The sequence below is a fragment of the Trachypithecus francoisi genome, unplaced genomic scaffold (assembly GCF_009764315.1).
Source record: "Trachypithecus francoisi isolate TF-2019V2 unplaced genomic scaffold, Tfra_2.0 Lachesis_group8, whole genome shotgun sequence".
NCBI lineage: Eukaryota > Metazoa > Chordata > Mammalia > Primates > Cercopithecidae > Trachypithecus > Trachypithecus francoisi.
In genome coordinates, this window is record NW_022681473.1 from 34,260,984 (window position 1) to 34,284,390 (window position 23,407).

General features: G+C 40.1%; 1 protein-coding gene across 1 annotated transcript in view; it reads left to right on the forward strand.

The window, feature by feature from the left end:
• The window catches only part of MPPED2 (metallophosphoesterase domain containing 2), a 181,653-nt gene that overhangs the window by 46,176 nt on the left and 112,070 nt on the right, over positions 1-23,407 (forward strand). Inside the window, exon 3 of the mRNA XM_033205641.1 lies at positions 4,637-4,818. Coding sequence (XP_033061532.1) covers positions 4,637-4,818 — 182 coding nt within the window. The remainder of the gene's footprint in view (positions 1-4,636; positions 4,819-23,407) is intronic.

A 23,407-nucleotide genomic window follows, 5' to 3' on the forward strand; every position in this document is an offset into this window, starting at 1 on the left:
TCCAGTGGAAAAGGGACTGGATTCTTCTTTTCTTGTTATTTCAGAGTGCAGAACTAGGATTAAGAAGGAGGGACAGGCAGGAAACAAATATATTAAAGACCACAGATTCCACTCCCAGTATGTGCTGGATGTTGTGTATGTGATTTCTTTTAATTCTCCAAAGTCCCTGAGTGGTAGATGTTATTATCTCCCTACAACAGAAAAAGAGATGGGGGTCAGGGAAGTTAAATGATACTACTACTAATAGCAAAAATACTATTAGTTACTAGTAAAAAAAAAAAATACTAACATTTATTGGGTATCTACTTCATGTCAGACACGTTCTAAATGCTTTGAGTACATTATCGTTTTTTATTCTTGTAACTATCTTAGGAGATAGGTACTATATTTATATCCATTTTACTGATGAGGGAATCAAGGCACAAGGGTTGAGCCATTTGCTTGGTGTTGCATGTTAATAAGTTGTGGAGTGGATTTCAGAGACAGGCAGTCTGGCTCTGCAGCCAAACATCCTTCACCCTTAAACGCTATTCTGCTACTCTGTTTTTGGAGCATTTGTTGTGTGTCAAATGCTGTACTTGATAGTTTGTATTCTCATAGCAACATAGAAAATTAGGCATTATTATTCCCATTTTACAGATGAGAAAAAAATGAAGCTTAAAGGAATCAAGAAAGTTGCCCAAAGCCAATGACTGAGCTAAAATTGTTACTCAGTCTTCAGGTTCCAGGCCAGTCTTTGGACCATGCTCAGCTTTCTCAGAGGTATAGAATCTGAAACAGAAACTTTCTAACAAGTAAAGCTATCAAAAACTAGGATGGATTGCACAGGGGGAGGAAGGAGCTCTCCTTCTCTGGAAACCTCAGAATGAAAATTGAGGCCAGGTGGGATGGCTTGTGCCTGTAATCTCAGCACTTTGAGAGGCTGAGGTGGGAAGATTACTTGAGCCCAGGAGTTCAAGACTAGCCCGGGAAATATAACAGGACCTCATCTGTACTACTACTAATAACAAGAAAAATAAGCTGGGTGTGGTTGCTTATGCCCATAATTGCAGCTACTCTGGAAACTGCAGTGGGAGGATGGCTTGAGCCTGGGAGGTGAAGGCTGCAGTAGGCTATGATTGCACCACTGCACTCCAGCCTAGGTGATAGAGCGAGATCCTGTCTCAAAACAAACAAACAAACAAACACACAACCAACAAAACAAATAAACACAAAACATTATGTCATCTAGAGGGAAGGGATAGAGGAGATTCAGGCGTCATGTAAAACATTGAACCAGATGCCCCGTAAGATTTTGTCCTGCTCTGGGATTTATGCTGCTGTGTTTTTTTCTCATCTTCCCATGTCACCTTGTTGTCTCCCAGGTGTACTCAAACATATGTGCAAATATCACTCTAATATTTGAATCTGGCTCTGGGGTTTAGATTGCCTTAGTAAGATACTCACTTGCTAGGATATTTGACATGATGCCTTAGGGGAAATATGAGGTCATTTGAGAACTCAGCAGCATAAACACTAAGTGGTAAAGTTGTAAACTAAGGATGAAAATAAAGTATGAGGGCCTTCACACAACGTGAACAGATAGGATCTTCCAACAGCAGTCAGGGTCTCCCTTAGATGTACTTTTATAGTGAAAATGTTTGGCTGTCTTAACTTTTCGAGGTGTTACCAAATGCCCAATTTGGGAGGAGTAGCTTCCTGGGGGTGGTGTCAGTTTTAATTATCTCCACTGGAATTTGCCCACTCTGCTAGAGGTCTTATTTTCAACTCTGAATACCTGTGGATGGAAATGTCTTCTTCCTATGAGCTCCAGGTAATATTTGTTGTACCATCTAGCAGAGTGGCTGTGGCGTGTTGCACTGCCTTGTCTTCTGAAACCATCTCCTGCTTTGTACTTAGTCCTATGGATAACAAAGATTCTCAGTGCCTCTGGGTCAGGATAGCTATATAAAGTCTGCATCTTTATACATCTCACTTCCCCCATCCCTGCCTTGAATCAGTTTTCTGTGCATTCTCCCTAATGTCTACAGATTGTTTCTCTTTGATGGCATCATGGTGGTGGTGTAGATGTGCGAGCCTTCTTTGCTTACCTTGCTGTCTACTTTGGACTCAAAACTGAGAAGAAACACTTACTATTTCAGCCCAAAGCTGAGAAGAAACACTTTTCCCCTTTTTACTGTCCCCTCTACTCTACTGTTCCTTGGCCTTTGATGTTTAAATGTTTCTCTGAAGGAGGTGGGAGGTAGAGAAAGAGGTTAAAGTGATTCAGAAATTGCCTAGTGTTCCCCATAATGTCAGAAAATTTATTGCCCAGTATGGAGGCAAGATGGGGAACCAATTATGTACCAAGTGATGATTGGCTACTCTAAAGTGGGTAGATTCATAGAACAGGGACCTATTTACAACAGGAGGTTTCCATCTGTGCTACTTTCAGTCTAATTCAAAATAATGACGATGATGTCTCTCTGATAAGCTGAAATGGCCTCCCAAAGGATTTTGATGCAGTAGCTGGGTCTATAGCTTAGCCGAGTAACAGAAAAGAAGAAATGGGGCTGTGTCTTTATGTTAGTATTACGATGAAAGCTAGAAAGCAAACACTAGAGTAGGTATTACATTTATTCATATATTTAGAGATACAGTGACTGATTTAGTAAATTGTCATTCAAATGTTGGTGCATTAAGTATAAATGCAAACAGTCCCATTGTAGTGAGCATTTAACTATTGGGATAAGAATATTACTTACCACTTTTAGAGAGTGACACAGTCAGCCCCAGCAGGGAACAGTCATTCATTCTCTGGGAAAACTACTTTTGGAAGACAGGAAATGTTGCCAAGATTTTAAGCACGGAGACTGAGTGTAACTAAGTCTCAGTGATGGAAAGGAAGACATCAAACATTTTTACATCTAAAAAAGCAACATCGGCTATAATGAGGAGGGTTTCCAGGTTACTAATGAGATCACAGTGGATTCGTGACTCTTCTATGTGGTAACAGCATATTAATTTCTAACCTTTCTAACAGGAAAAATCCATTAATTTTTTGCAGAAGTTAAACTTTCTTTTTGGGCTTCCAATTAGCTGCACTGTGATAACCAGTTCACAGTTCCTTCCTGCCTCCTTTCCTCCTTTCTGCCCTTCCTTCTTCTTGCTCCTCTTACTTTCCTTCTTCTCCGACAAAGATAAGAGGAAATAATAAAAAGTTTAGTCATTGAAGAAATGTGAAACTATCTAGGTTGTACGCTGGTGTCTTCTATTTCCCTCACTGAAATTGTCATTGTTAAAACAGATTGTTTCTTTAAAAAAATAAATAAATAAAGGAAAAGAGAAAACAAATTAAGCAAAGCCTGTAGAGGCAATATGTTTAGGGAGTCTTGCGTGGAGCTTTCAGTGTGTTCTCTGCTGCATGTTAACTATCAAGGATTGGAGCTGGCATATGAAATATTGTTCCTTATTTAATGTTTCACACTCTAATCTCTGCACTGCATATTTGCTTCTCTTGTGACCTTCTCTTTGCATTTATAGCTGCTTCTTTTCACCCATAATCCAAAAGTAAGTGTACATTCCTACAGAGAAATTAAAGGAAGCTGTCAGTGTAGAGTTAATATGGTTAAAGCATCCTTAACTCTGCGACAAACCCCTTAAATAATTAAAACTGTATGCTTGAAGAGTCAGATTTGCATTCCTTTACCAAGTTTATTTAGTACACTTTGTTACACTCAATTAAATGGGAATGTTCTGTTTCATTTTCTTTGCTTTGGGTTGATCATTTTGCCTTTGATTCTTATGCCCTGGTGTAATTTCACAGTGCTTAGGTCTCTAAAACTATACATATATTAATGCATATGTAGATATATACATCTCATTAAAAGGCTTAGTATTTGTACTGAGTAGAATCTTTGCCCAAGACAGTTGAGCATTCCTAGTAACCTCAGGTGTAACTGGGACCGCAGATAATTCATCGCAGTAAAAACGAGTTTGACAAAGTTCTTTTAACATCCAGTATCTGTTTTTTTTTTTTTTTTTAATTTTTTAAAGCCCTGTTATTTTGGCATCACCTTCCCTCCCTACAGTTTGATTTGTGCATAGCAAAAACGAGAAGATACAGGTGTTGAATGGTTGTGGAAAGGAAATTAAATATAAGTCCTATCTCTCCACATCTCAGTTGGCAGAGCATGTGCAGACTGCTCTCTGTAAATTAGTTCATTGCTTAAGTTATGCATGTTTAAGAAGGAATAAATTAGTTATCCGTTTCCTAATGAGTAGTGGGATCAATTGGAGCATGATGAGAGAGAAATAGCATAATTTTGCTTTCCCAGTTGAGGTTCAATATCCCTAAACTTCACCATTAATCACTCTATCGGTTTCCTGGGTTATTTCAAATCTATATGTAAGATATTCTTTCCTTTTAATTTCCCTGCCAGGTAAGTAAGTCTTTTTGAATTTGCCCAGTGGGTTTGTAGATGGGTGATGCTGTCTCCTTTACACCCAGAAGTGTCCTTAATTACAATGGGTCCTTCTGCCTTTGAATCAGTTTGCCTGGGTGCATTCACGAATAATAAGAAATATGTATGTGCGATGACAATTTCAAGGGTTCTAATATGTTTAACTGTTATGGGATCTGTTATGTCTACTTTAGGGTCGACCCCATCCCATATGACACTCCAAAACCAGCGGGCCACACGCGGTTTGTCTGCATCTCAGACACACACTCCAGAACAGATGGTATCCAGATGCCTTATGGGGACATCCTTCTCCACACAGGCGATTTCACCGAGCTGGGACTGCCCTCAGAGGTTAAGAAGTTTAATGACTGGTTAGGTAAGGAATGATTGCGTTCTGGCGGCCCCAATTAACCTTTCCCGTCCGAGTGTCACTCACTGCGTCCTAATTGAATTAGAGCACTTGGAAGCCAGCTCAGCCATTTCTCGTATGATATGCGGTGGTGTCTAGCTTTAATCCAATTCTGTTAATTAAAGATGAATTTTTAGATATTTAATTTTACTGTGCATCCTTTCAGTGCCTGGCCTTGGCGGCTCTGGGGCAAAGGGATGGAAAGCTTTGAAACCGATCTCATCTCACTCATTCTGCTTTAATGAGGGCATTCATTGGCACACAGGAGACCTAGAATCATATTTTTAATTCATTGGCTCTGCAATCTTTCCCTGATATTATAAGCAAAGATATACAAATGACCTACTAGTAAGAGAAATTTCTAAGAAATGAAGGGGGATATAAAAGTCCTTATATGAAACGAAGTTCCTGTAGCACAGTGCTGCTTGGGAACAGATTTTCTAAGTGAAAAGACCCCTGAAAACATGAGATGTATTACTGTAAGTAAAAACTTAAGATATGAAATTGCCCTGTGTCCTGTGAAAAGGATAATAGCAATTTTCTGGGTGTTATGGAGGCACCCACAGGTCAGAATTACTGCAAAATGTTGGATCCTGGTTCCTCTTAGCGGAGGGAAAGAAGTGCAAATGTTCTGAGATTTTAGAATCTATAAAGACAAAAGAATTAGGTAGTAAAGAGCAGACATCACTCTGGGAGCATAGCATCGTCGATAATATGTCAGCCAACAAAAATAACTTGGGAGATTTAGGCAAAAACTTTACAATTTTGTTTTCCATCAAACTAAAGCAGGGTTTGAAAATTTTTAAAATTTTTGATTAAATGATAGGATGTATGTGTTAACGGAAAGATGATATTTTAGAATTGTAAGCAATAAACTTGACTAATAACATAATTATTTTGATTTTTCATGTGACTTTGCTCATCTATTCACATTTTATATGGCTGACATCTGAGTACATGTCTGCTCTTTGACTTTTGGCTGTTTTCATTTAACAGTATTTATTGGTAAGACTTAAAATGTTTTTGCATAGTTTTCATATTTATTCTTTTTAATAGCAGCATGGCATTCATATGGTTGGCTATGCCTTTCTTTAATAAGACATCTCTCTAAAAATGAACATTTAAACTGATATCAATTTGTCCTCTGGTAGCTAGCACTGAAATGTGCATTTTTGTTTGTGTACGCTATTTTGTTTCTATTGATTTATTTCTTAAGGAAAAATACTATACTTAAGTTGCTAAGTCAAAGGATATGAAATTTTTTATGGTTTTGCTGCATGTCGGCCTCTTTTCCAAGGGCACTGTAGCTGTGTGTTTGACTAGCAGTGAATGAATGTATAGATACCAGTTTTACCATGGTCTTGGCAGCATTGGATGTTGGAGCATTTATATTTTGTGCTGTTTAAGTAGGTACTTAATCATGTTATTTAAAATGGCAAGATATTTTAAATATTATTTAGCATAATCTCGTTTTTATAGATGACATAGAGATGTAGAGAAGTTAAGTGATTTTTTCAGTTTCATAGTGGCAGAGTTGGTTCTAAATCCAGATCTTCGCTTCTGTTTTTTTTTTTTTTCTCTACAATAATCTCTTTATTTTAGCAAATTTTATCCATGAACTATTAGCTGTTAAAATTATTGTTGGGTAAATTTTGACAATTTTAAGCTAGTCTGTGTCAACGGAATTTCAACACAGAAATTATCAAGCTGCATTGACAATGTTGATTTTTAAAGGAAGACAACAGCACTGTGAGAAGTGTTTATACAAATGGAGGACAGGTTAGGGCTGGTTGTAATCTTGTTTAGCCACTGACCTTGGGCAACTGAGTTAACCTCCCTTTTCCCCTTGGTTTCCCTCTGCAGGACGAAGGATTAATACTACCTGTCTTTCTGGATTGTTGTGTAGATTAATCAGTAAATGATTGCTGCTAGTAAGTTTTTGTGGGCCATTAATAACTGAATGGGGAATGTGCTGAATGAACCATCAACATATATTTAAAGGGTAAAAACAAGAAGAGGCCAGAGGAATTATTTAGGAGATTGGAAGTAAACACTGGGAGATTTTATAAGGGAAAGTACTCCATAAATGGAAATGTGCCGTAACTAAGGAAATACAATGATAAGGAAATAAAAAGCCAAGGCATAGCTGCATGGTCAATTCCTTCTCTTCTCATTTCCCCTATGATCTGGTGAGGCAGGAGGAAGAGGTTTCAGCATGGGGTACAGAATGTGAGACGACGGAAGGGAGCCCTGGGATATAGTTAGAGGAGTTGGGATCCCATAGAGAAGGCCAAGAATAGCTCACTGTTACCCAGGCAACCTCATGGTGCTCAGAGGGTAAGAGATGGTGTGTGATAACACTCTACCACTTGGCTGAATCAGGACCCTTTCTGAAAGGGTACTTCTAGCAGCAGCTGCCAGGTGGCCTGGCAGAGTGGAGTCAGAGGTCAGATCAATCTAGAGCTTTAGGGCTTTTGCCATAATAGGGCATCCAACTGTCAGTGGGGCATGGGTCTCACAGATTTGGTAGGCATTTAGAGTCCAGTGAATCTCTGATTTCTACCTTTGCACTCTAGTGTCGACTACCCTGATTATTGAAAACAACCTGACTGTCCCCCAAGCTCCTTTATTCTGTGTCTGAGCTAATCTGTTTCTACTACAGGCCAGGCACTCCCTCTATACCTGTAACATCCTTCTGAAGTTGCTAATGTTATCCCCATTTTACCCAAGGTCATTTAGTATGCAAGAAGCTCATAGTGGCTGAGTATCCACCCAAGTTCACTCAGCTAGTAGAGGTGGGGCTGTCTGACTCCAAAGTGTGAGCCCTTTTCCTTTGTCATTCTGTGGTATTATGACAGGGCTTGTGGCATCTAGAAGCATGCAGATTTGAAGCTTGCACTAGGAAGTGCTGTAGCTTCTGGCAGCTTCCTGTGGAAGCTGAGTAGCTGTTTTACTATGTGCTAATATTGCACATATTTAAAAGATGTGTTTAAGCTCTGCCCATCTTAAATCTCACCCTTGACCTAGCAGCTGCACGGCCTGGGATTCCCATCATGAGTTTTCTGTTGGTTCAGAGATCATGGTCCCTTGTTAATCTGTACGTATGTCACCTAGCAGGTGTAACAGGTAAAGTTATTAATATGGGTAATTTATCAGATAATTGAGCACAGCTTCATCTTAGGTCATAAGAATATTGAACTCAAACCAGATATCATTACAGGATGGAATGGGAGTATAACGTGTAATGATTATGAGCAACTGGGAAGACCCAGTCAGTTTTGAATTCACTGCCTTTGATAAGTTGCGTAAACTCTCAAGCCTTGATTTTCTCATTTCTAAAATGGGCATCATAATGATAATACACCTTACGGTGGTTGTGAGGATATGCTCTGTGATAAAGCTCATGTTGTTCTTAGAACAACCCCTGGCCTATATACAACTTTCAACTAGTAGAGTAGAGGAAACCAACAGAGCCAGTGTCATAGAATCCCAAAAGCAGAAGTTAAAAGGAGTTGGCCCTGGGCATTTAAAGAGAGATCCAGAGTGTAAAGAGGGAACACCAAAATGTATAAAAACGAGCCTCCCTTATAAGAGTGACACTAACCAGACAGAATGTTAGGACAGGAAGAGACCTTGTAGGCCATGGAGTCTCACCTCCTAATCTTATAGAAGTGGAAACTGAGACTGGAGAGATTGAATGAATTGTCCACGGTTTCTCAGATAATTGATAGCCAAGTTGGGATAGAATTTGGATGGGGCAGGGTGGGGTGGGTGAACTAACATGTATTAGCATGTATTGTCTTTGGGAGGTAAGGTCCAGATGCTATACCACTGCATTACATGTGTCATTTCATACAACCCCCACAATAACTTGTGAAGTAGGTATTATTAGCTTCCTTTTAACTCGTGAGGAAACTGAGCCGTGGTGAACCTAACAGTTCAGCGGTGACCTCAGGATTTGAACTTAGTCCATCAGACTCCAAGTCCCAAGTGTATTTCCTTATCATCTCTATTCCCAGAGTGGGGCTTGAAATCTGTTGGAGGAACCATATCCTGGGTAAAACCATGGTTCTTCAAACAACTGCCTCCTTTTAACACAAGTATTTACACGTACATACGTACAGGGTCTAAGGTGGTTTACTTCCTGCGAAAACTGTTTTGTGGCACAGCCTCTCTGTGTAAGCTGGCCGATGGAAGAGCATTGTGAGGTGGGGAAGTATTCTCACCATTTGGTGTAGATAATTCCAGTGGCAGTGAATTACAACAAAGCAAGTACCTGTAAAGAATTCTACAGATGCAGCCAGTCACGTAAGCTCCAAAGAATAGTCTAAATTATGTTATGACATTAGCATTTCATTGACCAGTCCTAGAAATGAGTAGCTACTGATGGTAGCCTGGAAATACCGTCCTTTTGGGCGAGTATTTCCCACTTATGAACACTTGAAATGATCAGGATAGTCTAAAAACTGCAGCTACAACCCCATTGACCCCTTTCTTCCCAAATCTCTGCCATGGATTGGGGAATGAAGCTTAGAATCCCTATATCTGACAGCTGGAGGGAGTGACAGAGCCCCTGTTTTCCATCTCTCCCCAGTCTGGCTAATCAGACATTCCAGTTCTCCATTCGCTCAGACAACCTGTGCCTCTCTCCACCTGGCTGCTGCCCATAGTGCTGTCTTCAGGGTATCCAGTCCAGGGTCAGAGGGACGGGTGGCTTCTTATTGCCAAATATTTATTGCCAGAGTGTATGGAAAGAGGTACAGGTGAACCTTTCTTAAAGAAATACTTTTTAAAGTGATAGTCAGCTCCTATTGTCTCGTTAACATTTTAGCTCAGATGTGTTCTAGGTAAGCCATGAATAGGCTTTGGTGAGTTGAACTGGGACCCTGCCACCCAACAGTTAATAACATTTTCCTTCTTATCTTGGCAAAAATGCATACCAATCCCAGACTTGGCTTAAACATAAACTTGTGAACTAGATAAAGTACCTGTCAGTTAAACATCAGTGATATATTGAACATCAGTGGCTTCTAATACCACATTCCCTAAAGGTACATTTTGCAAGGCCTCTTACCATATGTGACCTTCCTGCATGCTGGCCCTGTGTTCCTCCCACCTGTGCTTCTTTGAGATTACTTACTGTTCACTCGATTTCGTCCCTGTTGTGCTTTCATCTTCAGAATACTTTTGGTAGCCTGCTTGAATATTGCAGTTATGCTCATGGATGCTACACAAATGGTCATTAGAAGATCTCATCGTCTGATTGCACGTCCACCTTCTTATTTCTGATTTTCCCTTATGCCCATACCCAGTTTCTTCCCATTCTTCAAATGCAACATGTCCCTTAACACCTCTTTCCCTTTGCAAACGCTGTTCTCACTTCCTGGAACGACCGTCTCTAGGAGAACTCATCTTTTATTACAGGTTATCTTTCATAGTAAGCTACTTTCCTTAACACATCAGTCACCCATCTGTGCATCCCTTCCCATGGCTATGCCATTGTTTACTTGTTTCTCTGCCCTACCAGACAGCAGTGTGCATAATGAGTGCTCTTGGTACGCCTGGTTCTGAATATAGGGCCTGGAACACTGTTGGTGTACACAGATGTTTGTTGAATCATTGAGTAAGTGGATGAAAATAAAGGTACAAGATGTTTTTTCCTGCCTGCACCTTTGGCCAAACTTTAAAATTATGTCACACCATATGTATAGTGCCTGATCCTTCCCTCTCCTTCCTTTTTCTTTTATTCTCAAATAACTTATAATATCCCATTGGCTGTTGTTGGTGATTCCTATATATTGTGCAGAAATAAGAAGGGTATATTGTTGCTGTTTAGCTTTCCACTTTATAATTAGAAACACAGGGTTTTTGGGTGGTCTGTTCTTTCAGTCAAAAGTTTATATATAACAATCCGGTCAGTCAAAAATTCCTTTTAACACAGCATCATTGCCATGAACTTTTAATTATGACCTTTCTTTGGTCTGGATTGTCATTTAATAGTTCTGAGCTTCAGTTTCTCCAGCCCTAAAAGGGAGAACAAAAATGCTTCAAGGAAAATCTCAAGAAGAGGGTCATTCATATTTGTAAGAGCATTTTGTTAGACATGGCTGTAACAGAGTGTGACTGTAACCAACATCCCAGATTGCAGACACACAAATCAATTTTTGCCCCTCTCGGAAGACTATATTCCCTTTCTAGTGATCCTGCTATTGGCCCAAAGTTTTGGAGCTGGTCTTTAGGAGAAACCTTCACCTCCTAAGCTATTTATTTTATTCTTATAATACATGTTATACATGTGCATTCCTTTTAACTTAGAGATAAGTGAAAAGAAGAAAACAAAATTACCTGTGAACAGACGTAACTACTGTTAACAGTGTGTATTCATATGGAAAGTCTTCTATAGATACACACACGCACACACACACACACACACACAAATATCTTTTACCAAAACGTAAGTCTTGCAGTAGTATTGTTTTGTAGTCTGTTTTTCATCTTAACAATAGATCATGAACCACTTTTCACATCACTGAATGTGGCTAAAATACTTTTTCCCAAGAATACTTTCATTGTAAGATACACATAACACTATACAAATCCAAATATTTGATGTGTGTAAAGTATAAAATATACATTCCTCCATAATCCTGTTTCCAAAGTAATTACTTGCTATTTGGTGTGTATAGCATTTCAAAAATTTTTCTACTTTCTGTTTCTATGTTTAATAGCCTCAATAGCAGGAAATCTTCACCCATTAAGGGCCTTTCTTAAGGACTATTTTTTAAAATTGATGAAACTATGCGTGTAACCTTGTAAATTAAAAAAATAGGCCGGGCGCGGTGGCTCAAGCCTGTAATCCCAGCACTTTGGGAGGCCGAGACGGGCGGATCACGAGGTCAGGAGATCGAGACCATCCTGGTAACACGGTGAAACCCCGTCTCTACTAAAAAAATACAAAAACTAGCCGGGCGAGGTGGCGGTAGCCTGTAGTCCCAGCTACTCGGGAGGCTGAGGCAGGAGCATGGCGTAAACCCGGGAGGCGGAGCTTGCAGTGAGCTGAGATCCGGCCACTGCACTCCAGTCTGGGTGACAGAGCGAGACTCCGCCTCAAAAAAAAAAAAAAAAAAAAAAAAAATAAAGAACACATCATGCTCTGTGTCAGCATAGCATTCTGTTGTACTGATGCACTCTAATTTATTTAGCTAGATCTCTATTGCTAGATACATAAGGTATTTCCATTCTTTTATTATTCTGCTTGCACTGGAGTGATGAACATCCTTCTTGCTCTCTCTTTGCAAACATCCTTAATTATATTCACAGGATATATTCCTAGAAATAGAATTGTTTCTTCAGATGATGTGTATTTTAAAAAAATTATGTATTGTCAAATTTCTCTTTATAAAGATTGCAATTTCTCCATGATTCTCTCAGTAGTATTTGAGAGTCTATGTCACATATTTTTGAGTAGCCTCAGTGGCAGCAAATCTTTACCCTTTAAAGGGTTTTAAAAGATGATGATAGCTGGATGCCGTGGCACACACCTGTAGTTTGAGCTACTTTGAGGTTGAAGCCTAAGAATCACTTGAGCTCAGGAGTTGGAGACCAACCTGGGCAGCATGGTGAGACCCTATCTCAATTATAAATAAATAAATAAATAAAAGACTATAAAGGATTTTCTAATTATGAAAGCTCACATGTTCATTGTAAAAACATGTAAATAATGAGGCCAGGCACAGTGGCTCACGCCTATAATCCCAGCACTTTGGGAGCCAAAGAGGGTGAATCACTTGAGGTCAGGAGTTCGAGACCAGCCTGGGCAACATGGCAAAACCCTGTCTTTACTAAAAAAATACAAAAATTAGCCAGGTGTGGTGGTGTGTGCCTATGAGGTAGGAGAATCACTTGAACCTGGGAGGCAGAGGTTGCAGTGAGCCAAGATCGTGCCACTGCACTCCAGCCTGGGCAACAGAGCGAGACTTCGTCTAAAAAAAAAAAAAAATGTAAATAATGATACAGAAAAAAATTAAAATTGCCAGTATATCCTATACAGTTCACATGTAACTACTGTTAATGGCTGGTGTGTATCCTGTGGTGTGGTAGATGTGCATGCGTGTGTGTGTGTGTGTGTGTATTGTATATAAAAAGGCAGTGTGGTATCAGGTTAAAAGCATGAGTATTAGATTGAGCCTGCCTGTGTTTAAATCCTGATTTTGCCATTATTAATTCTGTGATCTTCAATGTATTCATTTGTAAAAGGAGACTTATTAATGCTTAGTGTATCCAACCTCTAAGGATTGTTGTGAAGTTAAATAAGATAAAGGACACCCAATGTAATACAAATAGTGAATGGTCAGGAAATGTTGTTTGCTGCTATGACATTTTCCGAGCATGCTGTGCAGTGATAGCTCTTTCATGCTCTGTTGTTGAGGTTCTGTTACTCCTGGGGAGGGCAGAAATCGGAAAGACATGGGGAGGGGAGAACTCGGAGAAAGTAACCTTGAAGTCTCTTGCGTCATAGTGACCTGCTGGCCTGTGGCCCACTCTGCCTGTGCAACAGAGAAAATGGTGACACAGTGGCCCTACTTGGCCACCAGAAACCTGGTGCTGTCCCCTTCCAAGTACCCCCGACCTCTCCTTAGACTCTGATTAACATCTGAACCACACAAGCACGGGGACAGGGCCTCTCCTTTCCCTTTCTCCCCCATTTCGTGTCCTCTCCCCTCCGTTCCCCTCTTTATTCTGACCCACTCTCTCTCCCTTCCAGCATTGCCACCCCTCCTTCCAGAAACCACCCCTGCCTACCTGCTCCTGTCTTACAATCTCCAGCACCAGGCTTTAATTGCCAGGTTACCAAGGACAGTTTTTAATTTTTTGAAAAACTCTTCCACATAATACTTTCCAGGCATGGTTCACACATTTAAGGTTTCTGATTTTTTGAAACAACAAAAAATATTAGGAACTGGAGCTGGTGAACTGGGCAAGGTAGGAGATGCCATTTTAAATAGAAAATAGAGATTGATACCTGGCAACTTTTCTCTAGTAAAACCCGGCACTTCCCAAAGAATCACTTCAGAAAGGAGTTGAGCAGAGCAGCCTCACTGGAATGTTTATGGTCATGCAAGTTTATGATTACCTAATAGTCATATCTAGTAAGGAGGTAAAGGTAGGAGGCTGTTTTTTTTATTTTGAGATTTAGTCTTGCTCTGTAGCCCAGGCTGGAGTGCAGTGGCACGATCTCGGCTCACTGGAACCTCCTGCGGGTAGGAGGCTTTAGGAAGGGCAGATAAGATAACTCTTCCCATGATTTACAAAGGAGAATATGCCAGAGGGTTCCCTAGAGTCAGGATCTCTGATTCTTACTGTTGAGAGTTTAATACTCAAGTAGTTTCTTAATCTTTAGCTTGTTCACAAAAACAGTACCTAATATGCTATACTTTTAAGTTTTTGATTCATAATATGGTTTTCCTAGCAACCATCCTAGAGTTATGATTTATTGAAAGCTTCTCTTTCTAGTTAAAGAAATCCACTTAGGGTCTGTTTTTCTGTTTTTTTTTTCTTTCCTCTTTTTCATCATCATTGTTGTGCTTGTCATGGTGTGTAATTCTAGGATTTCAGTAGGTGTCTATGAGTTGCCTGTATGTTCTGTCAGGTAGCTGTAACACAGCTTGTTTTGCCTGTGGTAGTACAGGATAAGAGTATTTGCTTAATACAAGTAACAGTTGATTCATGCTTACTATCTGTATGTCTTTCTTTATATTGAATATTTTTTTCCTATATGAATTACTTCATGGTCTAATTTATATAAAAGTGCACCTTTCCAATAAGGACAAAATTAACTTTAAAGTGTAGTTCAATTTTGATAACAGAATTAAGTAAAGTACTTGGGGAAAATAATGAACCCAAACACAGCATGGTTGAATATGCTCAAATAAGTAAGACTGGATTTTGTTCCATTAGAAAGGATCATTAGTGACCTGGGGACAAGATGACTAGGTCTTTTGTGATCCATGTGAACCCAATCCTCTGTGTTATGGGCAGCCATTTTCTTAAATTACATTAATTATTATGCCTTTAATTTATATGACATCTTTCCTCCAAAGGACTCAAAGTACCTTTTGAGTATATTAGATCATTAATGCTTATATTGTTTCAGGGGAGTTGATATGGGCAGATAGTGTTATCCTGTCTTACTGATGGATGGGTGGAGATCCAGAAAGGTGGAAGGACGGGCTGGGTCACATTGGAGCCACCATGAGAGCTGAAGTCACTGACTTGACTCTGTGTTCCAGCCTTTAATTCTTAAGCTTCCTACTTTCTCCTTTCCTGAAATCTCTCCATCTCCTAAAGAGAAAAAAAAAAAAAAAAACATAGGTAAGGCATGCATAATTATTACGTCATCACCTTAGCAGAAAAGCCAGGAAGACACTTTCCTGAGAAGGGTGATGTTTTAGGAATTTTACTGTATGAAAATTGTATCACTATTAAACAAAATAAAAAAGCGGCTCTTTGAAAACAAAAAAGTCCTCAACTTTTCCAACCTATCTGGTCCAAGGGGAAACACTGAAGCCCCCTAAATCCTAGAGTGGGACCCTTTTGTCCTAGCACATGAAGAGACTTCATCCTCAGAAAATTGTTTGTGTATATTCTAAGTGTCTCGTGAGGGCCAGGTATTGCTTTGTGGGAGACACTGAGAATGCGGAAGCGAAGGCACTGCATTTCGCATCCAGCATCCAGCCTCTGATTGTCAATTTTTATTTTCCCATTTTGTAAATGAGGCAACTAGAACTCGGAGAGTTCAAAGATCTTGCCCAATTTTGCACAGGTTTGCCAGTGGGAGGCCTAGGACTGGGGACTTTGTCTTTCCTTCAGATATGATGCCATTTCTCATCATAGGCTAAGTCTGCCTTTCGAAACCTAGGAGATTATTCTAATTATCTGAGATTTTATTGTTATAATGGAGTGCTGGTTTTATCGTAATCTCTCCTTCTCTTTCCAAATACTTGCATCTAACAGGAGACCAGATATTTTGACATAGATGGTAGAAGGTACACAGACACCTCAAAACCAATAATACCTCAAACTGAAATATATCTCCTCCAAATATTGCTTGTTCTTTTAAATTCCCCTTTTGACTTACAGTACCATTAATCCAGGTACCTAAACCTCCTGGAACTACGACTACAATTCATTCGTTTTACTTCCTGAGTGTCTTTCTGACCTCTATGGTGCCTAAAAAGACTGCCAAGCCCCAATCTGCCATTCATCTCTCCTGGAATCCCCCAATGCTAATAACTAACACTCGTTGATCACCCACTATTGCCTGACCCTGTACCTGCATTAACTCATTTAATCCTCACAACACTGTGAGGCTTGTTGATGCTGTTATCATCATTTTTACTGATGAAGACTTGGTATCTCTTTCTTATGGGCCCTCCCATTACACTGATATTTTGTGGAATGCATTTTAGGAACCGTGAACAGATGGAATAGAGTCTACTGTGGCATTCAGAGCTCTTTATGAACTGGTCCAACCTATCTGTCCACCTTAATTTCCCACCACACTTCTCTCTGGCCTCTCCCTCACTCTTTGGACTTGTGTGTTACTGTTTTCTCCCTTGTTCTCTCTCTTTTTTTCCCCTTTTTTGAGGCAGAGTCTCACTCTTGTCGCCCAGGCTGGAGTGCAATGGCACGATCTCAGCTCACTGCAACCTCCGCCTCCCTGACTCAAGCGATTTTCCTGCCTTAGCCTCCCACTGAGTAACTGGGATTATAGGCGCCGGTCATCATGCTGAGCTAATTTTTGTATTTTTAGTAGAGACGGGTTTCACCACGTTGGCCAGGCTGGTCATGAACTCCTGACCTCAGGTGATCCACCCGCCTCAGCTTCCCAAAGTGCTGGGATTACAGGCATGAGCCACCGCACCCAGCCCCTTGTTCTCTCTTCTTGACCACAGCGACCTTCTGGTCCAAGTTTGTTCCCACCTCGAACCTTTGTACTTAACCATCTCCTCAGTCTGTCAGTTTCTGCTGAAATGCCACCTCTTTGGTGAAGTCTTCTTATTTTACCTCTTTCTGCATATCCTTCTTTATTGTTAGTTTTCCTCCACTGAATGCTAGCTCTGCGAGGGTCTGGACTTGTTTTGTTTACCATTGCATCCTCTACCTACAACAGTGCCTGACACAACAGCTGCTCAAAAAGTGTGTATTAAGTGAATGAATGAGTGAAAGCATGCATCATAGAATAGGACTCGTGTCTGTCTTGCTCCTTGCTGTTGATGAGATCACAAGCACAGTGCCTTGTGTGTAGTAAATACCGAACTCATTTTTGCTGAATAATGAATATTGGTCCCACTGTCTGCTGCCAATCTTGCTCCATTTCTCTGTGAACTTCTGTTCATTCTTTAAGGCCCAATTCAGAGATTGTAATCTCTGTTGTGAAAGTGGCCCTCGCTTTCCCAGTGGGTCGTCATACCTTCCTCCCCTGCACAGTAAGTTCAGACCGTTAGCACACAGTACTTTTAGAGCTTTTGGTTTCTTCTTTTGATATGAGCCACTTGAGAGGATGTGCTCAGTGGAATCTGTAGCAAATAGCAACCCTGCAATAAATGTTTGGCTTTCCTCACTTTGCAGTTGTGCTTCTGTGAGCAAGATGTGTTGCTTCCCTGTGCTTCAGCCCCCTCTTTTCTACAACAAGGGGAAGTTGTCACGGAGTCGTGAGGATGAAATTGAAGTCGCCTCATTGGAAGATGTCAAATGTCATGTAAATGTTAGACGTGATCATTTTGGTGTTAACATCCTGTCCTATCCCTCATTGCCCTAGGTAGGAGGCCTCCCAATGCGCTTCCAGTCCCTGCAACAGGTTTCTGATAGTCATCCTTATACCAACGTGGCATTTGGTTTGGCTTTGAACTTCCCAGTACTCTATAGATCCCTTTCATCTTAATTCCCCACCTCCCCACAGCCTGCCTGTATATTGTTTCCAGGAATCTTGATTCCATCTGTCTGCTGGGTTTTTGAATGCCATTTTCCTGGCCCTGCAAGCTGTATGGAGAGTCAGTTCTGCTTCCAGTCTATCACTGGACTCACTAATTCTTGACGTTCACCACCCGCCCCCACCTTTGACTGATAAATTTTCATTATTGGTTTTGCGTGAAAGTCTTCAGGGTTCTACTCTGCCTGACCCCTGTGGTCACTTAGTGATTACATGCGCCAGCTGAGGTAATTTATTCACTTTGTTTTGGTGCGAACATGTCCCATGGGGCTTGTAACTGCTGTAATCACTTGACCCTAGTGACTGTTAAATGCTTTAAACACAGTTATTTTAAATTTATAATTGTTTTCATTAAAAATCCCTTATAGTAACTTAACTGACCTCGCTGTCAATATGGCGTTATGTGCAGGGGGAGGAAATGAAAATATTATGATGTAAATAAATATAGTACTCATCGGAGATATGTGGCAAATCATTAGCTCACTCCACATATTCTCACTTGGAGTCGTGCAAGGAAGATGAAAGGGAAGACGACATAATTACAGCACTGTCCACATAATTCAGTGCAGCCATTCCCACACGCAGGGCAGGCCACTAGCCTAGAGAGGTGAAAGTGGAGTGGAGTCCAAGGTTAAGTCCCAGAAGGGCCTTGCATCAGGCCTGTTAAATGTGTAGACAGCACTTCTCACACAGATGGGTGGCCTCCATTGATTAATTCTTTTTAAATTAATATTTCTTCAAGTTTCAGGAAAGTTCCAAGAATAATATAATGAACACTCATACACCCTTCACACAGATTGCCCCAATTGTTAATGTTTTGCTACATTTGCTTTATTATTCTCTTTCCAGGTGTGTGCGTGTTTGGGGTGGGGGGAGTGTGCATGTGTATGTATGTTTTCCTGAAGCGTTTGAATTTAAGTCATAGACATCATGCCCCTTTACCCTAAATATTTCAATGTATCTTTCCTAAGAACATGGATATTCATTTACATGAGCTCATTACAGTTATCAAAATCAAGAAATATAAATTAATACAACTCTATTTTGTAATCTATAGACCTTTTCAAAATTTTCCAGTTATTTTAATCATGCCATTTATGACATTTATTTTTCTATTCCAGGCTTCTATACAAAATCATGCATTGCAGTCAGTTTTAAAAATCAAACCAAATCAAAACACTGTTTCTTACTTTGTTGCCTTAAAGAATGAAGATTTCTTAATGGAAACAGTCCTATGAAGTCAGGATTTGGACCTACATTTCTAATAATCATGAGAATTACTGTATATTAAGTGACAAGACACCACGCTAGGTGTATGTTTTGCAAATACATTTATCTCATTCAGTCCTCCTAGCAAACATACAAGGAAGTTATTCTTGATGTGCAGCTCCAGATGCTGCAACTCAGAGAGGTTACCATGCTCTGGGTCACAGAGCTCCAAGGGGCAGTATCTATGTCCCACATCCTGCATTCTTCTGTGGTATACAAAAAGGGTGGGACTCCAGGATCCTAGAGACTAGTAAACACGTGGAATCGATTGAAGTTATATTTGTTTCATTTCTAGTTTTTACATTTTACTGGCAAAGATCAGAAGATATTTTACATTAGAAAGTTACCTAATATATATTTTGGCTTCAAAAGATACTGCCTGGTGTCCTAATTAACTTTAACAATTAATGAAATTTGTAACAAATGTCAAATAAACTAGGTTTGTTTAATGGAATGCTGCTAGACTGCTGACCAGAAAGTGCTAAATAATGAAATCCAAAGAGCCTTGATAACCTGGTTTGTGGTACTGGACACTTGGACGCTGTGATACTCTGTGTGTTTCTGGCCTGGCTGTTAGTCCTTGTGGAAACTTGAAGGCGCGTTCCAGAGTTGTGAATCGAATAGCCCTTACAAAGGCATTTGATGAGCAAGCTTTCATAATTTAGCCTGAATGGGACTGGTGGGGTGATTCAGTTCCAGACTTATGGTTACATCCCTACATTTGGTTTTGGTTTTGTTTATTCTTGTTTTTTTCTTTCCTTTCTGTTTTACTCCTAAATCCAGGATTTCTATGAATAATGGATTCACAAAATGAAGAATATACCATGAAAATACTAAAATGTCAGTTCGGTTTCCTAAATCTCCCCCAAAATTCATAAATTACAGCTAACTATTCTAGCGTTCCTACTAGTAACCCCAGTACTATCAGTACTATTATTACTATTACTACCACTACCACCACCATCACCACCACTTGGGGAAGGAAGTGGGGGTAGTTGTGCATTTTCATTGAAAAATTTTTCAGTATTTTTCCAATATGTTATTTCTGGTTGGGGCTGCTGCTTCTCTGTAAGGTGCTTTTGTACAAAGTGTAAAGAGGTGTCCCCTGGGCCTGGTGGGGACATACTCAGTGAATGGAAGATAGCTCCCACTTACCACCTTGGCTGCTACTCTTCTTGTGCAGTGAACAACCTTTGCAACCAAAATGAAAAGTCATTTCTTCCAACATAATTATTTTCTGGAACATTATAAAAATCTCCCCTATTTTTTAACATAAAAAGTGACATTTTGACTAAGGAAATTTATAGTTCTTTTAAGAAATGATGTATGTTTTACAGGCTATTTATTACAAATGCTCAAATCAAATGCTCTAAATGCTCCCGTCATTTCCAAATACTTACTGTATATGAAAATGACAGATGAGACAGTATCAAAAAGTCATAGGTGACAAATAAAAATAAATGCTAGCACAAAACATTAACCAAAGATAAGTAATAAAAAGTGAAATAAAAAAGGCAAACAAAAAGAAGTCTTCTGTTTTGATTTGTCCCCCAGATGAACATTCTTTTTGGTTGCCTTATTTTAGCATTTATGTAGGGAGAAAATGACTTTTAATTTTGGTTACGTTGCCTGAATTTCCCAGCTTTTTTCACATCCGGAATTTGTGTTGATGCCATATTTATAGTACACCCAAAATGAATAATTAAGCAGCTAACTATAACATGCATTATTGATCTATCATAGATGTTACTGCAGCAAGTTTTGTGTACATTATGAAACTGAAGTAAACTTTTTTTACATTTTTAACATTTTTTTAACTGTTCAAATTTTAAGAGCAGGAAAGAAGCAGCATTCTTTTCTTCTAATTTCCGGGTAAACGTGTACAATTAAACTGTGTGGTCTCCCTTCTCACTGCCATTTTTATGAATCTCATCCTTCTTTGTTTGGAATTAGGAGGTAAAACTCCTTTTGGTTTTGAAGAGACTCTACTTGCCCCTATGAGGGCAGACATCTCACTATAAAATATACAACCTCTGAGCCTTGATTTGTCTGTAAAATGTTGAGAACAATGTTAGGAAGTTCTTCTGATTGTGAATTAACTGGCTGACTCAAAATTAATCATATCCCCTAGTCGTTTGAGACTCAGTGCCCACCAAGTCCTGTGTAGTTCTTCCCTTTGTTACCTCAATTTGGAATTGTTAATCAACCAAGAGCATAGAATAATGTTATTAGTGGTGGTGATTGTGATGGTAATGGTAATGGTAATGGTGGTGATTGTGACGGTAATGGTAGTAATAGTAATAATAGTACTGGGGCTACTAGTAGGAATACTAGAATAGTTAGCTGTAATTTAGGAATTTACGAAACCTAACAGATATTTTAGTATTTTCATTGTATATTCTTCATTTTGTGAATCCATTATTCATAGAAATCCTGGATTTAGGAAGCAATGTAACTACAGAGCCTGAAATGTGTATGTATGTGTGTGTATGTGTATATGTGTATATGTATGTATACACACATACATATATATCCTTAAAGTCATTTTTATGATTTTACACTCATATATATGTGTATTCTAGCATTCCTACTAGTAGCTCCAGTACTACTGTTACTATTACTACCACTACCACCACCATCAGTACTATTATATGTGTGTGTTTTATAGGCTATTACTAATGCTAAAATCACACCCACACATATATATGTGTATATATATGAGTGTGTGTGTATATACACACACATACGTATTCATATATACACACCCACACACACTTTTTGTGTGTGTACATATATATTTTGTTTGTTTGCTTTTGAGACGGAATCTTGCTCTGTTGCCCAGGCTGGAGTGCAGTTGTATGATCACCACTTACTGTAACCTCTGCCTCTTGGGCTCAAGCAATTCTCCCAAGTAGTTGGGACCATAATTGTACACCACCATGCCCGGCTAATATTTTAATTTTTTTGTAGAGATGGGAATCTCCCTATGTTTCTTAGGCTGGCCTCGAACTCCTGGCCTCAAATGATCCTCCCACCCCCGCCTTTCAAAGTGCTAGAATTAAAGGTGTGAGCCACCGTGCCTGGCCCTGAATGTGATTTTATATATGAATTCCAAAATGAATCTTTAAGCATACACATTTAATACTATGAAAGTGAGTAAACTAATCATTCATCCATAAAAATAGACAGAAACCAGGTTGTGCGTGGTGGCTCAAGTCTGTAATCCCAGCATTTTGGGAGGCCAAGACGGGCGGATCACGAGATGAGGAGATCAAGACCATCCTGGCTAATCCAGTGAAACCCCGTCTCTACTAAAAAATACAAAAAACTAGCCGGGCGAGGTGGCCAGCGCCTATAGTCCCAGCTACTCGGGAGGCTGAGGCAGGAGAATGGGGTAAACCTGGAAGGCGAAGCTTGCAGTGAGCTGAGATCCGGCCACTGCACTCCAAGCTGGGCAACAGAGTGAGACTCCGTCTCAACAACAACAAAAATAGATAGAAACCAAAAATGCAAAACCAAAATGTATTGTTTGGATGAACGGAGGCAAGATGGCGCAGTTCCGGGTTCTTCACCGTCAACTTTCCCGCGCCCGGGAAAGACACAGGTCCACTGCGCAGGCGCAACCCGACCTCCGATGGAGGAAAAACCGGAACCCGCCTAGCCACGCCTACCGCCCGGCCCTAACCCGCCTATGTCCCGCCCACTCCCAGGCCCAGGACATAAAAGCCGCTCCCAGCGGGCGTGCTGCGGAAACTTACTCCGCCCCAACTCCTGTCGGGACTGCATTAGGAACCTCCCCGGAGAGCTCCACCGGGCGACTCCTTTGGCCTCCCCTGCCGGAGACCGACAGACCTCACCCTCCACACCTTCTTCCCTGAAGCTAGGTGACCAAAAAATAAGTTTGCGGTTTTGCTCCTAGCCTTGCCTACTCGCTGGTCTTTTAATACTCGCCCTGGTGTGCCTAGAAAGCAAGTCAGTTTCCTGGAAAGCAAATCAGTTTCCTAGAAAGCAAATCATGTATGTCTTTTGTAATGGCACCTGGAGGTTTTGTCCTTTGAAAAGGCCATGCAAGAGTTAAGGGTGGTGGGAAGGCAGGAAAGACTTCCATCTTCACAGTCTTGTACATACGCAGCTCCTAGTCCAGCTAAAGCCTTCTTATCCAACCTGAGAAGGAACAAAAAGTGTTCAGTTCATCAAAAAAGTCAGCTAATGTAGGAACCCATACAAATGATAATCATATGGCTAAATAGTTTTATTTTAATGTGAAGCATAAGATGTGCATGCTTTGGTCAGTGT